The sequence below is a fragment of the Podarcis raffonei genome, chromosome 13 (assembly GCF_027172205.1).
Source record: "Podarcis raffonei isolate rPodRaf1 chromosome 13, rPodRaf1.pri, whole genome shotgun sequence".
Lineage (NCBI taxonomy): Eukaryota > Metazoa > Chordata > Lepidosauria > Squamata > Lacertidae > Podarcis > Podarcis raffonei.
Window position 1 is genome coordinate 5,565,122 of NC_070614.1, and position 18,904 is coordinate 5,584,025.

Below are 18,904 nucleotides of genomic sequence, written 5' to 3' on the forward strand. Positions count from 1 at the left end.
TTTAACAGAATAAACAAGACTTCAAACAATAATATCAGTTACTTCAGGCATTTCTTCAAAAAAGTTATTCAATTAAAGCAGGGGTAGGCAACCTAAGGCCTGGGGGCCGGATCCGGCCCAATCGCCTTCTCAATCCGACCCACGGACGGTCCGGGAATCAGCATGTTTTTACATGAGTAGAATGTGTCCTTTTATTTAAAATGTGTCTCTGAGTTATTTGTGGGGCCTGTCTGGTGTTTTTACATGAGTAGAAAGTGTGCTTTTATTCAAAATGCATCTCTAGGTTATTTGTGGGGCATAGGAGTTCATTCATTTCCCCCAAAAAATATAGTCCGGCCCCCCCAAGGTCTGAGGGACAGTGGACCGGCCCCCTGCTGCAAAAGGTTGCTGACCCCTGAATTAAAGGGTATCTGAAAAGCTAGCCAGTCTTTTTAATGATTTTTTATATTCTGTTGTAAGCCACCCAGAGTGGCTGGGGCAGCCCCTTCAGATGGGTGGGGTACAAAAAATAAATATACCGTATTTTTCGTCCCATAGGACGCAGCTAGTTTTTTTGGGGGGAAATAAAGGAAAAAAAATTTCCCCTTTATTTCCCCCCCAAAAGCAGGTCGGGGAAACTGAACCAGGTCGAGGAACAGCGGGATGGCGGCGCTGCGCCTCCCTGCTGTCCCCCGAGCTTGTGGGGCTGGCCGATGTCTGCCCGGCGTGAGGGGCGCTCTGCTTCAGGGTGCCTTGCGCGCCGGGTGGCAGGCTGCTATCCGCAGAGTGGGGAGCCCTGCGGGGAACTCCTGCAGGGCTCCTCACGCTGTGGATGTATGCCCGGCGCGAGGGGCGCTCTGTTTCAGGGCGCCCCGACCGCCCGCCTGGCGGCAGGCTGCTATCATTGTGCCCTCAATCTTTCCCAGCATCAGGGTCTACAAAATACAACTTCTCTGATGTTTAGAAGTTGTCAGGCCTAGAGCTGGCACAGGGAACCTTTGGTTCTTCAGATAGAGGCTCCAAGTTGGCCCCAAGTTTGAGGGGGCCCATCACACGTGTGACATCTCATGTGTTGCGTGTCATGTGCACGCGCGATGTTGCATTGTCTGGAAGAGGCTGAGCGCTCTGGAGGAGTAAGATACTGAAGCTGCCCTGTGCTCAGCTCCACGCTCAGTCTCCTGCACCGCCTCAAACCGGAGGGGGCCTGGCTCCCTTCCAACAAATACTGTGGGGGCCAAAGAAGATGCCTCAGCTCCCTAGAGCTGACATGCCTGCTTCCGATTGTTGCTGATCTACAACTCCCACCATCCACGGTCACTGGTCTAGAAAGACAAAGACTGGAGGTAGCTGTTTGACACGGTTTACTAACAGGGTGTGTGAGTGACTGGAGCGCATCAGATGGAAATCTGTCAAGTGGAATGAAATGCTTCAACGGAAGGCCCAGTTCACATTTAATGTTCACATTAAACCATAGTTTGCTTTAACAATGATTTAATGCAGGCATTCCCAAAGCCCATTTTGGGGGCCTAATCCGGCCCACCCGTCAGTTTAATCCAGCCCCTCTGGCAATTTACTTCCTGGGGTAAAATCCTAAAAAAAAAAAAGGTCAACAACTTTGGTCGGCCCTCACACACGTTCACTTCATCAAATCTGACCCTCTTTGAAAAAAGTTTGGGCACCCCTGGTTTAATGTGACATGTGGGCCAGGCCATAATATAAATAGATTGCATATACAGATGGGGAATGGACACAGAAGGTTTTACAAACGACAACACATCTGACTTACTTCCTGCACTAGAGTTATTCCTACACTATACAGAATTATGTAGAAGTTAATAAATAATAATAATTTTATTATTTATACCCCACTCATCTACTTCTATGGGGACGCGGGTGGCGCTGTGGGTAAAAGCCTCAGCGCCTAGGGCTTGCCGATCGAAAGGTCGGCGGTTCGAATCCCCGCAGCGGGGTGCGCTCCCGTTGCTCGGTCCCAGCGCCTGCCAACCTAGCAGTTCGAAAGCACCCCCAGGTGCAAGGAGATAAATAGGGACCGCTTTCTAGCGGGAAGGTAAACGGCGTTTCCGTGTGCGGCTCTGGCTCGCCAGAGCAGCGATGTCACGCTGGCCACGTGACCTGGAAGTGTCTCCGGACAGCGCTGGCCCCTGGCCTCTTGAGTGAGATGGGCGCACAACCCCAGAGTCTGGCAAGACTGGCCCGTACGGGCAGGGGTACCTTTACCTTTACCTTTACTTCTACTACTTATATAAACCAAAGTAAAAATATGTGGTGGATTTGCAAACACCTCGCAGCATAAACAATAAACAACAGTTCTCAAATAACATGCATTAAAATTAGTCATCTGCACAATGAGGCCTCAAAAACTAGAATTCAGATTCAGGCTCTCCTCTGCCCAAATCCAGAAGCACCTTTCATCTGTCTGCCCAAAAGGCCTTAAATCAGGCTTAGGCAAACTTGGCCCTCCAGATGTTGTGGGACTACAACTCCCATGATCCCTAGCTAACAGGACCAGTGGTCAGGGATGATGGGAATTGTAGTCCCAAAACATCTGGCAGGCTGAGTTTGCCTATGCCTGCTATGCCTGCCTTAAATGATAAAAGACAAAGAAAATGAGGCTTCCTTTCTTCCAGTTTAAATCAACTAGAAAATTACAGTTAACTACTTGTACAGATGTTGCACAGAATATTCGACTTCATTTAAGGAATCAAACCTATTTTGGAGCATTTCTTAATAGCTAACATGGTCCGCAAGCTGTAAAGCAAAACGGTCTTAACTATATTGGGAAATTTTGCAATAATTCTTGGAATTATTTTATCATGAAGAGCTGGCAGATTTGGTTTAGACACATAAAATATGATCAAACTCAATGCAAATCAAGAGAAATACCTTGGTGACAGGAAGTTCCTTGGATTTAGATTCGAAGAGGTGCTCTAGTTTGGAAGTGTCCACCTTAATAGGCTCCAGTTTTGACCACAGGAATCCTTTGCAGCGCTTGTTGTTCTTACACTGCCACTCAAATGGCCTCACCTCATTCCAAAATAGACGGATTGTTTTTTTCTTTTTTATAAAGGCTGGCTGACCTCTGGGAAGCGGGGGCGATCCTAAACCCTGAGGAATGCCGAAGAGGGACGGGGGTGCCAATAAATTACCAGAGGGTGGGGGTGGAGGAGGACACCCATAAAACAAGGGAGGGGGTGGAGGAGGCAAACCTAAAAAGGAAGGTGGGGGTGGAGGAGGGGGAGCTAAGGAGTCACCAGAACCCATTTCCACGTCCAAGATGTCCACATCATCCTCATCCCGTAAATCTGTAAAATCCATATCTTTGATTTTCAGTTCTCTGGGATTGGCCATGAGCTGGTCCCAGATATAGTCAGATTCCTTCTTAGGCTGCACTGGTGTTTTTTCAGAGACCTTTTCACTAAAATCACTCTCAGGAAAGTTGGAGGTCTTGGCCAGTTCCCCATTGTTGAATCTTTCTGCAAAGGCCTTGACGCTGCCCTGGTTGTCCAAATTCCCAATCTCCATTCTTTTGACACTTTCATCTTTGGCCTGTTTGGTAGCCTTCAGAACTGAGATCCTACTGGCCAGGCTAGTGATAGAGTCTTCACTTGCCTCCACCATCTCCTTTTCCTCCTCCTTCTCCTCCAGCTCTTTATCTTCTTCATCCTTGGGCTTCTTGTTATGGGCATACAACATGTCCAACATGAACCTCTTGTTATTGAGAATGTTGCTGCACTGGTCATTCACACCAACATCTTGAATGGTCTGTAACCATGGACCTGAAACCACACATTGAACGGAACTGGGTCAGGAGGTTGTTCAAATAACAATAACAATAATTTTATTATTTATACCCCACCCATCTAGCTGGGTTTCCCCAGCCATTCTGGATAGCATTAAAATTTTCCTAATACAGGGTTGCCTTCAGATGTCTTTTAAAAGTCAAGACAGTTGTTTATTTCCTTGACATCTGATGGGAGGGCGTTCCACAGGGTGGGCACCACTACCGAGAAGGCCCTCTTGCCTGTTCATAAATACATGCACAACAACATATGAAACTTGGAATGAATGGGGCTGTCTGGGAGAGTTGGAAATGAAACAGCATATTCCTAGGTCATACATAATCTGGGTTTTGGGAAATCTTTCAGGTGAAAGCTTAGTTAAGGAACGAAAAAGAGAAAACTATGTATTTGACATTGCTTTTTTGCTTTCATTAACAAAACTAAACAAAATATATATAATTTCAGTAGCTTTGAATCTTCTGATGTCCTCCCAGGTTTTTAATGGCCAACGTGTTGTTCTAAACATACTGCCATGGTAACTGTTCTGCTCATAGGTAAAAGGTAAAGGTAAAGGAGCCCTGGACAGTTAAGTCCAGTCAAGGGCAACTATGGGGTTGTGGCGCTCATCTCACTTTCAGGCTATGGGAGCTGGCATTTGTCCACAGAAAACTTTCTGGGTTATATGGCCAGCATGACTAAACCGCTTCTGGTGCAACGGAACACCGTGACAGAAGCCAAAGCGCACGGAAACGCCGTTTACCTTCCCGCCACAGCAGTACCTATTTATCTACTTGCACTGGTGTGCTTTCAAACTGCTAGGTTGGCAGGAGCTGGGACAGAGCAATGGGAACTCACCCTGTTGGGGGGATTTGAACCGCCGACCTTCTGATTGGCAAGCCCAAGAGGCTCAGTGGTTTAGACCACAGCGCTACCCATGTCCACCCATATTGTTCTAAACATACTGCCATGGTAACTGTTCTGCGCATAGTAAGCATCATCACCTGGATGATAACTGAAAACCGATTGGTATCTTACACTCAACGATTCTGGACATTAGTGAAGTTATTGAAAAAGCAAGGAAGGACATTTGAAGCCTGGTTTTCTCAACTGGATTGATAATTTCAGGCCAGAGTCCTAGGGAGGACAGGTATGATGGTGCAAAGAGGAGCACTGTTGATTGAGGCAAAGGCAAGTCAAGTAGATGGTATGCTCAGTTTTATTGTTGTGCCCAGTTACTGTTTTTGGGCTTTCAATAAGTTCATATACATGAATAAAAAACACTGTATTACTGAACAGTTCCAGAGCTACCAGCACAGGGAAATTCTGAACTTTGACAGCAAGGGAGCTATTGAATTTCTGAGCCTGCCTGGCCAAACTCTGGGAAGCTTCCTGACTTACAATAAGCCAAATTTTATGCAGACTCCCTTTATAATCTCTTTGCCTAAGTCCTAGACTCTAGGTCAATGCATTTTAGCTAATGCGATTTCACTAGATGCCAGTGCAATGAGGTTTTGCTGAATGATGCCAATGCAATGCAGCCAATTAGATTAAGCTACATGAAAGAAAGGGCAACACTTTGTGCCCTCAATCTGGAAATTTCTGGGTAAAAATGGATTGGGGGGATGGCTCTCAGCAGCAACAAGAGAAGCAGGCTAACTGCTATCAAAGTCATGAGTAGGTACTAACAGGCAGTATAAAAAGCGGAGGCAAGTCTGTTTCATGAAACATTTCATCTTCCCCAAAGGCCCACATCTTCAGCTAAAACAGCTTGCTTGAGAATTTCTAGCTCAGCTGTACTCAAAACACCCATTTGTGTTCATGAAACCCCAAAAAATCCCCATGATGGGCAATTAGCTCCTTTTCCTTTATATTTGGTTTATTGAAATGTCAAACTGAGGAAGCACAGAGGAAACTGAATGTGTTCCCAGACAGCATCTGGTAAAAAGAAAAAGTCTCAGGACTTCCCCAAAGGGAATGAAAGCCTCAAATCAACTCAGAAGGGAAGCCTCTCATCAAGTACAATGGTGCCTTGGTTTATGAACTTAATCTGTTCTAGAAGTCCGTTCTTAAACCAAAACTGTTCTTAAACTGAGGCGTGCTTTCCCGAATGAGGCCTCCTGCCACCGGTGCCCTTCCACCGTTTGGATTCTGTTCTTAGACTGAGGTAAAGTTCGCAAACAGGGACACTACTTCCGGTTTTGCGGAGTTTGTAAGCTGAATACAGTGGTACCTCTGGATGCGAATGGGATCTGTTCCGGAGCCCCGTTCACATCCTGAAGAGAACGCAACCCACGTCTGTGCATGCCACGATTCGCTGCTTCTGTGCATGTGCGTGACATCATTTTGAGCGTCTGCGCATGCACGAGTGGCAAAACCCGGAAGTAACGCGTTCTGTTACTTCTGGGTAGCCGTGGAGCACAACCTGAAAACACTCCACCTGAAGCAACTTTCACCTGAGGTATGACTGTAGTTCGCAAACAGGGCTGTTCTTAAACCAAGGTACCACTGTATTTGTTCTTACAACAATAGTGATGCAAACATCTTGCTCCCCTTTGCGGCTCTCCCCAACACACTGAGGGGAAGCCCCTAGTTTTCGGCCTGCTAACAATCTGGTGCAGGGTGAGGGCATTTCAATTCATTTGCAACTCAAGATTAATTTTGTACCCATCTCCCTTTTCATCTCTTCATTAAAATGAGTAAAATGCCTTTCTAGAACCTCTCCTCTTGCGCTCTTATAAATGTCTTCTTTAGTATTCTCAGTAGCATCTGCTAAAAATGACAAAATCATGCCCATCTATTTTAATCCTTTTCCAGAACTGAAGTGAGCAAAGGACAATACGGGAAATAAGAGTCAGAAAATTCTCTTGCAAAACCAAGGCGCCATCTCATTTTCCTTATTGCAGGGTTGGGAAACCTTGGGCTCCTGGGCCAGATCTGGGGGACCATGCACCTCCTACCATTGCCTGGCCTTGATTTTAGAAAGGTCAGACCCATGAAAAACAGCACAAATGCGGAAACTTGCATGAGATGCAGATGTGGAGCAACTCTCTACTATTTCACTCCCTCTCATACATTCATATCCTTACAAAAGTACAGAAAAACGAAACTTTAATAAGAATATAGCATCCTTTGGGTATGTGTCAAGAAAAAAAGAGTCCTTTAAAAAGGGCAGTAACTTAATCATAGTCCAGGACTTTTGTAGAGTGGGTTTGGACACTAGAGTCCAAAATGTGATTTTCATTTTCATGCATAGCTTCTAGAGAGCGAAATATTTTCTTTCCCAGATACCTCTTGGGCTGCATATGCTGCATGCTGAAAACATTAAAAGAGAAGTGCCTGCCAAGGTTACACACATTCTACATTGAGAAAAGTGGAAGTCTGCACCTAGTTACTGCAGCCCCATAAAAGTGAATGTGAATATCCGATTATCTGATAAAAAGGAGAGCAGAGAAAACAAGGAGAGGCACTATTGATAAGCACTCTTGCCTATCCCCTTAGAAAGGTTAATGAGAAGCAAGGCCATCTGTGATTGTGAGTTCACTCTGAACCTGCTAAGAGTGACCACTAGGGATGCAAGAGGCATCGTGTGGACAAAAGCCCTCCAAACATAGCAATAAGTTGTCAAACATTGCAGAGTTGTCATTTTAAGGAAAAGGGGGAGTTTGATGCACAAGATGTTCTGTATTAAGTTAATAACATGGAATCAGGAGAGATATACGATAGCAAGGAAGGCAGCAACTGAGTAGGGAATATTGTTGAACCCTACCCCAGCGCCATATGCAAAAGCGCACCAATCTCTGAGCCTTTCAGTCAGAAGCCACATGCAATTATAAGCCAGGTGTCTGGGATTTAAAGTGGGGAACAGTGAACTGTCATGCTAGGATCTGAAGTAATACGTGAACGGATAATTCAGAAAAACCTACGCTTCTGAAAATGGCAAAACTTCTTTTGCAGACAGGTGTCCCAAACATGCAGCATCACATTTCAGCAAGGGGGAAATAGCAGGGAAGGTTTTCCACAAGTCTAGACCCTCTCCTAAAGGTGAACTTAAAAGGAGTCTTGAAATGTGAATAATGGCTGTTTTTGCAACGAGATTCTAACTAGTAAGGAAACTTCAAGAATACTATCCCCATGGAATAATGCCTTTTAATTAAAGTTCTGATTCTTCTGTGAGTCTGCGCAGAAAACCTCTACTGAACCCTGTGCCCAAAATGTCTAGGAACTGAGGCTTTCAATGGAGGACACACCAGTAAACAAAAACAGATCAATACTTCTCTTACAACAAATGTTAAAATGAAGCTGCTGTTTTAAAATTACAAAAAAAAGGTCAACTGTTATGGAGAAAATACTTCACTTTACCAGTTTCATTGTCACTGGCCAACTTTTCCTCCCTTTCCTCCCTCTCTAAAGTGCTGCTTGCTGAGGAAATGCTGGATGCAGAACAATTGTCTTTTTCATTCACTTCTTCATTCTGCCTCTCTTTTTCACTTAGTATTGCACCTTCTTCTGCCTCTGGCTCTGGACCTTGCGCCACTCCGCTTCCTGGCTCCACCTCTGCAACCTCTACTTCTTGGGGTGTTTCTGCCCCCTGCTCCAAGTCTGCCCCGTCTTCCTGCTCTGTTTTTGTTTCTGCCTCTGGCTCAGGTTCTGGTTCACATTCAGGTTCACTGGCACTCACTGGTGAAAAGAATAATGGAGAAAGATTCGCTTAAAAACAGTGCCTCGTGCTTCGCACAGTCAAGTGAGTTCCATCAGCCTTCATTTCTCCAAGTGAGTGAAAAGAGAAAGGGGTCTTGGTATCGGAGGCTGCTTTTAAGAAATGGCTGAGCGTGGCATTCGCAGGGCAGAGCTCATGTAATAGCCCTTGAGGGAGGGCCTTGCTCATGAGACACACCGGAAATCTGCCATTTCCTGCTTGAATAAAGTCTGGTCAAACTTTAAGGCATTTATAAATGTGTGTGTGTATGTAAAATTTCAACAATATAGGTACAAATATTTAATAATCCCATCTACACTGGGTGCTAAAAGGTTACGAAATGACTCCAAACAAATTATTCTTTCTCTCTTTAAAAGCAGGGAGCAACAGGTGAAAAGGACAAGATCATTTTTGGTTGCTGTATGCTCTGTTGTTGAAAACACGTTTAGGTAAAGGTAAAGGGACCCCTGACCATTAGGTCCAGTTGTGGCCGACTCTGGGGTTGCAGCGCTCATCTCGCTTTATTGACCGAGGGAGCCGGTGTACAGCTTCCGGGTCATGTGGCCAGCATGACTAAGCCGCTTCTGGCGAACCAGAGCAGCGCACGGAAATGCCGTTTACCTTCCCGCTGGAGCGGTACCTATTTATCTACTTGCACTTTGATGTGCTTTCGAACTGCTAGGTTGGCAGGAGCAGGGACCGAGCAATGGGAGCTCACCCCGTGGCGGGGATTCGAACCTCCGACCTTCTGATTGGCAAGCCCTAGGCTCTGTGGTTTAACCCACAGCGCCACCCGCATCCCTAAAACATGTTTAGAGTGACTGATTTTTCATCTGTTTACACATAGAAAGGTACACATGTGTTAAGTTTTATTAGAGCAGCACAGCTTGGAAAGGGCAGTGTCATGCACTGTTGACAGCAAGCATATGTTCCCTCATGGCAATTTATTTTGGAATAGCTACATAAAACACTGGCTTGGCATCTGGCACAAATCTAGCTTCTAGCTGTATGGCAAGTGGCATAAATTTGTCTCTTAACTGGCGTCTGACACATATTGTTGATTATGCAGTTGATTTCCTCCACCTCATTTGATCACTGACAGAGTGAAATTTAGTCATCATTTTCAGCTAAACCAGCAGATTTTCACATGCAAGATTTCTATATTGCAATGTAAAGAAACTAGAAGGCACCCACAGGTATTCAGTCAAGCAGCTCACAGTTCTCAAAGACAGAATGGCCATGCAGAAGTGACAGAAATGTGAATATGTATGTTAATTTTGTGTAGTTGTGAAATCACCTCTTGGCTAAACTATGATACAGTTCTAGATTTTTCCTTCTGACCGGCCTGGCAGTTCTATTTTTGCAGTGTACACAGTGTCAGAATGGAGACTGCAGTGATCTTTTCTTTTCTGATGAGAATTCAGATGACCCAGAAAGGAAGAGAAAAGGAAAGGGAGTCCAACCTAAGCAGTCTAACTTTATAGTGGAAAAATGGGGACCATCTGAAAAAAACACCACTAAAAAAATGAGGTACTACAAAATTAGTTTAAGCCACTAGTAGGCAGTTGGGACACACAAGGTATTAGGAAGTTCTCCTGCACAAATCCCACTGAGATGAACTAGAAGTGAGCAAGAGAACTGTTTTGAGGTTACTTACTCAGGAGTACATTCTGATTAATTATGTCCTGAATCTCTAAAGCATGGGTAAGCAAACTAGGGCCCAGGGGCCAGATGCGGCCCAATCGCCTTCTAAATCCAGCCTGCGGACGGTCTGGGAATCAGCTTGTTTTTACATGAGCAGAATGTGTCCTTTTATTCAAAATGCATCTCTGGGTTATTTGTGGGGCATAGGAATTTGTTCATTTTTTTTTTACAAAATATAGTCCAGCCCACCACAAGGTCTGAGGGACAGTGGACGGGTCCCCTGCTGAAAAAGTTTGCTGATCCCTGCTCTAAAGGGAGGTCAGAACATGAATTTCTAATGCCATGCAACAAAGTCTATCTTCAGATTTTTCAGCATCAACTCCTGAGAGGTGGATGACTATTAGGAAAAAACATTTTGAGATTTGACATATCTTCTTAATTTTCTACCTCTCAAATGAACTGATTCATAGATAGATATAGATATGAGCTAGAATATCAGCAAAATTCAAGTTCACCATGTAACGACAATGTAAATAACAATGCCAATTTGAAATACAGCTGAAGCTTTTGGGATGACCCATGAACAGAGAACTTGAAGCTTTTCTGATTCTAGCAAGATACAAAGAAGGTAGTTCTACAGATCACGAGAGCTACATCAGTGATGGGGAACATGTTGCTCTTCAGATGTTGTTGGATTCTAACTCCATTCATCCCTGACCACTGACCATGCGAGCTGGATTGATGGGAGCGAGAGGTCAATAACATCTGAACAGTCCCATGTTCCCCATTCCAACTGCACACTTCTGATTGCTAGTATTGGTGGCAAATTCTTATCTGGAGGAATTCAAATTAAAAAGCCCTTTACTGAATAGAGCTTAGAATATGAATTCCCCAAATGAGAATTTGCCAACATTACTAGTATTTCAGGCTGACTCTAACTGAATCAGACCAGAGTTGGGTCTGACTCAAAATAGTGAGAGGTTTTATAAACTTGGGGCATTTCTTGACAGGGACAATGGAATTCAATTCTCTCTGCCCCCTAGAATCAAATCAGGAGGCAGAAAAATCTAGACTTCTGTCCTCTGGTGCATTTCACTGTCTCCACCACATGCAACAGTCCCAAAACTTGCCAAGTCCTCCCCACTAGCAGTTTCACAGTCTATGAATGGAGCCAAACTCTCCCACGGATTACCAGATGCTGGAGACAAACAATAATGGAAAACTATCCCCTTTGTAACCTGCTTGTGAACTTCCAAAGGCAGCTGAAAGTTGGGTTAGTACATAATCTTTTGTCTGACCCACCCTTCACCTACAAAGCCATTTCCGAACATGAGAGGAGAGGGGGTTGCGGGCCATCCCCTCCCACACACGCGGGGGCTGGCCTTCTGCCCCCGCGAGAACAAGGGAATCCCCGGGCGTGCCTGCGACCCTGCCCGCCAATCGGTGGGTGGGGGAGGCGTGGCCTAGCCCATTTAAGGCCAGGCGCGCCCGGGGACTGCCCTCTTTGCCCCGTTCCAGCTGACCGGTTTTCCCATCCCACCCACCCTTTAGGCTTAGCTAGCTATGACCTTGCTATGGACTCCGGTTGGTCGCCGCAAGGGGCCTGGTAGGAATTTTTCCAACTTGGCGCTCTTCCAGCCTTTTGGTTTTTTCGCCTACCTCGTAGCAAACGTCACAACTTCCTCGGTATTGGCGGTTAGGCATTGGCAGGGGTAATTGTTATGCAAATGAAGGGGGAAGGAAGTGCCATCACCTTCCCCCAAGGAAAAGGGTAGTCCGGTAGAGGACTCCGGGGGGCGTTGCCTTGTCCGAAACCTAGGGAGGTAAGGGCCTCCGGCACGCCCCCGAGCGGTGACACCCGTGGGATCCTAGTTGGCGTACTTCAACAGGACTCCCACGGCTTGTGGATAACCCTTCCCGGTCTCCATGCCAGGTAGTCGATAGGAGCCAATGCCTAAGGCCAATACCTTTCAATTCCTGTAATCAATAAAGTTGTGGCCTTTTATGCCCATTAACCTTAAATAATGTGTCCAGTGTCTTCATTTCACATGGGGGGAGGGGATTTGCCACGCAATTCCCATCAGCCTCAGAAATCACAATTGGTGCTGCCTAACCTGACCAGGTATGGGAAAGCTGGTCAGATCCTTTTAGGAGTTTCCCCATGAAAAAAACTGCTAACATGTCACACAGCAGCTGTATCCAATAGGTCTGTCTATCCATTCATTCATCCATCCAGCTATACGGCTTAACTGTAGCAAAAATTCTAAGCAGTCTACAGTTTTCGCATCTAGATTAGTCAGTCAGACATTCTAGGAACTTCTGCCTCACATAGTTTATTTCCTTTATTTACCAAGGGTTCAGTCTACAGTTTAGACTATTCACTAATCTGCTGGATTTTCGTAGTAAAACACTTAATCTGGAATTGAACACCCACTTACAAGGGACTACTAATGAAGCATCTGCAGTTTTGATTTTGTATTTAATCATTTCCCATAAATAACGTAGGTGGCCTCTTTTAGTATGAAAAAGGGGAAACAAAGGGAATTGCTTTGTGCATGTCAAATATACATGTGTGCATAACAACCGAAGATGTAATTTCCCCCTTATTTGGGGGGAATATTGGTTTTCTAACATGACTTTCCTTCTCATGTACCAAGCCATCCCATCTTCCCTGGAGAAAATTAAGATTCCACATTACTTGTAGGGTTTTTAAAAATTACGGGATATATATATATATATATATATATATATATATATATATATCGCATAAACAATCTGGCCAGATTTGTGAATTGAGTAGTCTTCAAGTTTCTCAAAATCCCATTAAGGAAACGAAGCAAAGTTTTGGAAATGCAAATAATCCAAATGCTATTGAAAAGTGTGGTGGAGATATGTAATGTGCAGTACGTGAACCTGCGTGAACTCTTGGTATTTGGAAAACAGACTGTCTTCATGGGTAAGCAACGGATTTGAGAAAGGTTGCTCCTAATTTCTCAGTGTGCTGCGGCCTTTCAAAATAACAATGGAAATGTAAGTGCACCTCTCCAACATTCAGATGGGACTTGTAACCCTTTCTGAATCCAAAATATTCACATTCATTCAAGTGACTAATTTTTGCTGGGAAACTAAGATCAACAGGGTTTCGTTCCTTGTAATTATGCCTGTGACAGCAGTTTCAAGGCATGGACCATCTGCATTCAGAGATCTTTACAGAGATGGATGTTTCCCTTAACACTGAAAGCATTTGCTGTCTTTATCTCATTCATCTGTGCAAATTTCCACAACCTTGCTCATTTGCGTCAGGTGCTCCTCTGGAAAAGCCCTAAACACCTGCCATCTGCTGAAAGCAACTCCACACCTCAACCACAGAGAGTTAGCCTATGCACCTGTTATAAATCTATTCCCCACACATACCAAAGAGCTCCATTTTATAATGTAATGTTTGGAAGGAATCCCAGAGACATATGCTAAAATCATCATCATAAAAGAGATAGTTGCTCTCCATGCAGAGATTTGAAAAATCCTAATCATAGGGGGAAATGAGGTGAGTTGTGTGTGTGTGTGTTTGTTTTTCTTAAAGCCTGACACTGGGTTTGAATAACTGCCATTCTGAATAAAAGTGATTTCACAGATACACAATCTTTGCAGGAACTCTCCAATACTGAGAAAAAATAGAAACCATGCAAACTAAAATCAAGTTTCACAGCAGCACACCCTAAGTCAGCATACAATATCCATTCTCCCTTCAGATGGTAGTTCTTTAACAGCATGCTTCAAGCAATAGCAGCCAATAAAGCCAAAGAGCCCAAGTCATAGAGGCATCATCAAGGCAAAGTACATGAAGGGCTGTCAGATAGATCTTGGAGCAGTTTTGTTCTGGGTTGCACCAGAGGGTAGGACTTGACCCAATGGGCTCAAATTACAAGGAAAAGAATTTAGACTGAAAGCTTGGAAGATCTTGCAGGTGGTGCAAGCTGCTCAACAGTGGAACAGTCTGCCTCAAGAGGCAGTAGACTCTCCTTTGCCAGAGATTTTAATGTAGAGATTGGATGGCTAACCGTTGTAGTGGATTTCCTGAATCAGCGGGGAAGACCTTTGATGTACCAACTCTATGATACTATGATAGTGAGAACTGGCATTCAGCATGCACCAGCCCCAGAAATATTCATGCATCATAACAGATAAAGTATTTTCAGGATTTGATCCCCGCTGAGGAAGAAGTGAACAATCTTACCTTCAAGTACAGAAGTCACATATATAGACAATGCATTCATCATCAGATTTCCAAAGAAACTACGTCAGATGCTGATCATGTGCATAAACCAGCCAAAATAAGTATTTTTGTCCCCCGGATCTCAGTAGGAATGATTTAGGCATGTGCTTTAACTCATCATTGAAATAAATGTGATTTAACAGTGATTAATGGGAGTTAGATAATGCTTCTGATTTCTTCTTCACTTTTTACCCACATAATTGCATTTGGTGTACTATAAACCTATTAAGAGGTTTGCTATACATCTAAGATTGTATGCATGCCACCCCCACCAATAAAAACTTTCATCTCTGTTTTCCCATTCACTATTGCCTTGCCACTTATTTTGGTACCAAATCATCACATCTCTTTCAGAGATTCCTTAAGCATAATAATAATAATAATTACAATTATATTTTCATCCCATATTTCCTATTAAAAATTAAAAATACGATTAACAATAATGTAAACCTAATACATATAAAATACAAATTCAGAAACATTCAAATTGGCATGTGTACATGCGAGTTTGCCACTTTCCAGTCACCAATTTTGAAATTCTCACGAGTTTCAAAAGCAGCTTGGCTCTTGGGGTCAAGGGGACAAGATGTTAAAAGCCACCCAAGGTACACACATGGCCTAACATAGGCATGGTTATTCCAAGGTGCAGTCTAGCTAAAATTAAACATTTTAGGTCCCCCATGCTGAGCTCTCCCATTGAAGCCCATTCATCTAACATGTTTAATTTTAGCTGGAGCACATACTTTCCACATACTTTAAGTGTTTTGACATTGTAAGCATTGATATACCAGGATCACAACACCAAATGCAATCAGTGAAATCAGAATAGCATACCAAATGTTGCCATTTGTTTGTAAGGTATAAACCTTTATCTAAGAGAAAGGACTGACAGCAAAAGATATCAACATTTTATGAAAGTGCGATACCTTGAAATCTATACTGGTGCATCTGCTTAAACAACTGAGAAGCAATTAAGAGATGCCAATTTCCCCTTCAGAGTTCATTGGCACTTACCTTCTGAGATCTGAGATGCCCTGCGAGTTGTCACAGGGGACTTTGGCTCCTCCTGAGAATCTGTTGAAGTGGGGCTCGCAGATGTCGGAATGGGAGAGGCTGGGACGGAAGAAGAGCCCAGGTTCAAGGATAAGTCACTCTTGCCCCGACATAAACTCCGACTTCTCAGCTCCTTCTCATACTCTTCAGCTGCCAATTTCTCCAAGTATTTGTATCTGGAAGTCAAATTCCAAAGGGATTTCGTAAAGAAGGAGAAAACGGTTGCTGGTGCTTGTTTATAGCTGAAGCACCTGCGAGGAAAGTTCTGACTTCCTGACGCATGAGGTACACAGCAAAACTGACTGCTGGGCTAAACTTTGGTGGGAGGGGGGCCAGGATGGAAGGCACCAGAGCAGGGGGGGGGGGCACGAAAAACAAGCAAAACCCAGCGACGTTTATAGTGCTGATGTCGAACAAAAAGATAATACTAAGAAGTTCTCAGATGCTGCACTTTGAAGAAAATTGTCTTCTTCCCCATGGAAACATTTACCAGCTCTTCCCTTTTCCTTCACAAAAATGTCTCTCAGATCCCCAAATGTTAAAAGACCCAGTCCCAGTCTTGCTGAAGAGAAAGGGGAGGAAATTTTAGTGCCTCGCAGGAAAAGAGATCTTGCAGAAAATAATACCACTTACAAATGTTTGGACTAAAAACTGTCTGAGTCTCTGAACCTGCTTCTATTTGCTCCAAGAGCAGTGCACTGGAATTCACTTTGTTCTCTCGAGCGTCTACAATGGAAACTTTTTTTTTTTTATTCTAAAAGATTTCTCGGCTGGACTCAAGACATTCAATAGCTTGGATATGACGTCACATATAGTTTATTCATCAAAGTCAGTTGAAAAGAACAAAGATACATCTGTTTTGCATTTTAGGCAGGCAAGACTTGCTAACTGTTTATTAAGACCAGCTACCAATCATATTCTCCATACAATTCTTTATATGTTCAGACCAAAATAGCTTCGGAATATGTGTGTCTTCCAGATGTCTGCTAATTTTACCCACCATTATTTGCCCATGGAGTACATTAATTGATGCAGATGTAAAAGTAGGCTTCTAACTCCGTTTGCCCTACTCAGAAGTGAACTGCTCACAAAGGTGAATCAGAACTAACTTCTTGCATCCCTGACTCTGTTTGGCTTCCAAAATCTGACTGCACTAAGCATTTCATAACAATACGAAATGGGGCAAGATAGAGATCTTCCTTCTGTACAATGCTGCATTATTTCTCAGATTCTCACCATCTTTTCCCTTAATCAAAATTGGAAGCAGCCTTCAGTTTTACACCTGAAATGGTTTACAGTGTGAAAGAGTAAAAACTCCCGCGTGTCACTGTTTGAAAAGAGGTACACACTGACAAGAGACGAATGCAGAAATGCAAATGCAATGGAAAGCCTCCCCTGAGTGTGGGTGATTCTGCTGCATCTTGCATTATGAGGGATTGAATGATCCAATCGCGCCTAATGCAGAGATGGAGCAGATTGCCAGGTCTCAGGGGAAGCTGACCGGAAAGCAAGATGAGTGAATCATGCAGGTGCACAGCATGCAGTCTCCTCCTCGGGGTGGATGCTTTTAGGAGCCGATATAAACAAGGAAAGGTTGCGCTAGTGAACATTGCATCCAGTAAGGATGAGGCTGCGTTACCGCCAACCCCGGAAAATAACAGTGCCTGTTATTCAGTAAATACTAAATTATATAGTCAATACATGGGTACACATGCAGTTCCAAGGGCACAGCCATTGCAGATACGAAGATCTCTTTCATAAACATTATGCCACATGCAGTGTTGCAGGATCTGGTTTCAAGGGTGTGCAAAACCATTTTCAGTAACACAGTCAAGCTTTTTCCTCAATGTTAAGCAATTAGGGTTCCACGTGATGTAAAAGTGCCCACAGAATTTGGAAAGTGATTGCAAAGGATGGCTATAAAATAGGAAATGTTTCTAGCATTTACAGTATACACAGCCCGTTCAATAGATTGTGATTTTCTATGAGAGCTAAGCTGTTACCTAAACAAGGCTTTATCTCCCAAATGAGTAGATTATGGGTAGTCAACCTTTTTATATCTACTGCCCACTAACGCATCTTTCTTGATGGTAAAATTTCCTTACCGCCCACCAGTGCTTGATGGAAGGAGGATTCAGCTTGTGCCATACTGCCCCACCTAGAATCCTGAAACACCCACTGGTGGGCGGTAGGGACCAGGCTGACAACCCCTGGAGTAGATGGATTCATAAGTGACACAGGTAGCAGGGGTTTGTAGCCTATTTGGATTGAAACAGGCATACCAGTGGGTCTCTACAGCTTGGAATCGTGGCTGCAGTGCTATCTGACTCTTCTGTGTTGTACTGCCACCTGTTCCCTCCCTTAGTAGGTTAGAAGAAAACCATTCCAAGGGATGGAGAGGGAGGGCTGCATATGCTTTGACACATTTGTCAAGAAGGTTGGCCACCATTTCTCCAAAGGATCGTTTATCTAAAACACGGTGAAGTAAAGGTAAAGGTAAAGGGACCCCTGACCGTTAGGTCCAATCACGGATGACTCTGGGGTTGCGGTGCTCATCTCGCTTTATTGGCCAAGGGAGCGGGCGTACAGCTTCCGGGTCATGTGGCCAGCATGACTAAGCCGCTTCTGGCGAACCAGAGCAGTGCACGGAAACACCGTTTACCTTCCCGCTGGAGCAGTACCTATTTATCTACTTGCACTTTGATGTGCTTTCGAACTGCTAGGTTAGCAGGAGCAGGGACTGAGCAACGGGAGCTCACCCCGTGCGGGGATTCAAACCACTGGCCTTCTGATCGGCAAGCCCTAGGCTCTGTGGTTTAACGCACAGCGCCACCAGCTAGCTAGCTGCAAGGAAATGGTTGATTGGCATCCATCTGTCTCAGGAGACAATGGATGAGTTTGCCTTTGAGGGTGAAGTCAAACTGTTGTAGGGCTATAGTGCCTGCTGTGGCTGTAGAGGCTTGTAGTGAAAGACATGTTTTGTTGCAGCTGGGGCAGATGAAAGTGCCCGCTTGTGCTGCTGAAGATGCACCATGGCAGTTCTTCTCTCTGCACTCCTGCCAGCAGCCATTCATCCCCTGGTCACTGCTGTGGATGCATGACCTGACTGATTCTATCCAGCCTCTGTTTGTCTTTTGGCAGGTTGCAGTTTTAGGTATTTTTTTCAAACGGTGTTTTGTACTTCTGGAAACCCTGGGGCTCTCCCAAGCACGTTGATACCAAACCTCTTATTTCTCAGTAACCCTTCCAAAACTCTTCGCCTGACTTCACTATTAGAAGAAGTGATGTTTGGACTGAAGGATGGGGAACATATGCAACGTGTGCAACATGATCAATATGTCCTATCTGTTTAAAGAGGCAGTCATGTTAGCCTGTCTTACTGCAAATGATACTATAAAAATTGCAGGTAGCACTTTGCTCTCGTATTATTGAGGCTATGTGACTTTTAACTATGGCTGT

General features: G+C 44.3%; 1 protein-coding gene across 16 annotated transcripts in view; it reads right to left on the minus strand.

Annotated features, from left to right (window-relative positions):
- The window catches only part of FHOD3 (formin homology 2 domain containing 3), a 331,840-nt gene that overhangs the window by 50,222 nt on the left and 262,714 nt on the right, over positions 1 to 18,904 (minus strand). For 14 of the 16 annotated variants that reach the window (XM_053360836.1, XM_053360827.1, XM_053360833.1 and 11 more), the window contains 3 exons: positions 15,407 to 15,621; positions 8,139 to 8,456; positions 2,884 to 3,776 (listed from right to left, as the gene is read on the minus strand). In XM_053360836.1, the coding sequence (XP_053216811.1) occupies positions 2,884 to 3,776; positions 8,139 to 8,456; positions 15,407 to 15,621 (1,426 nt within the window). The remainder of the gene's footprint in view (positions 1 to 2,883; positions 3,777 to 8,138; positions 8,457 to 15,406; positions 15,622 to 18,904) is intronic. The other 2 variants (XM_053360829.1, XM_053360830.1) reach the window with 2 other exon arrangements.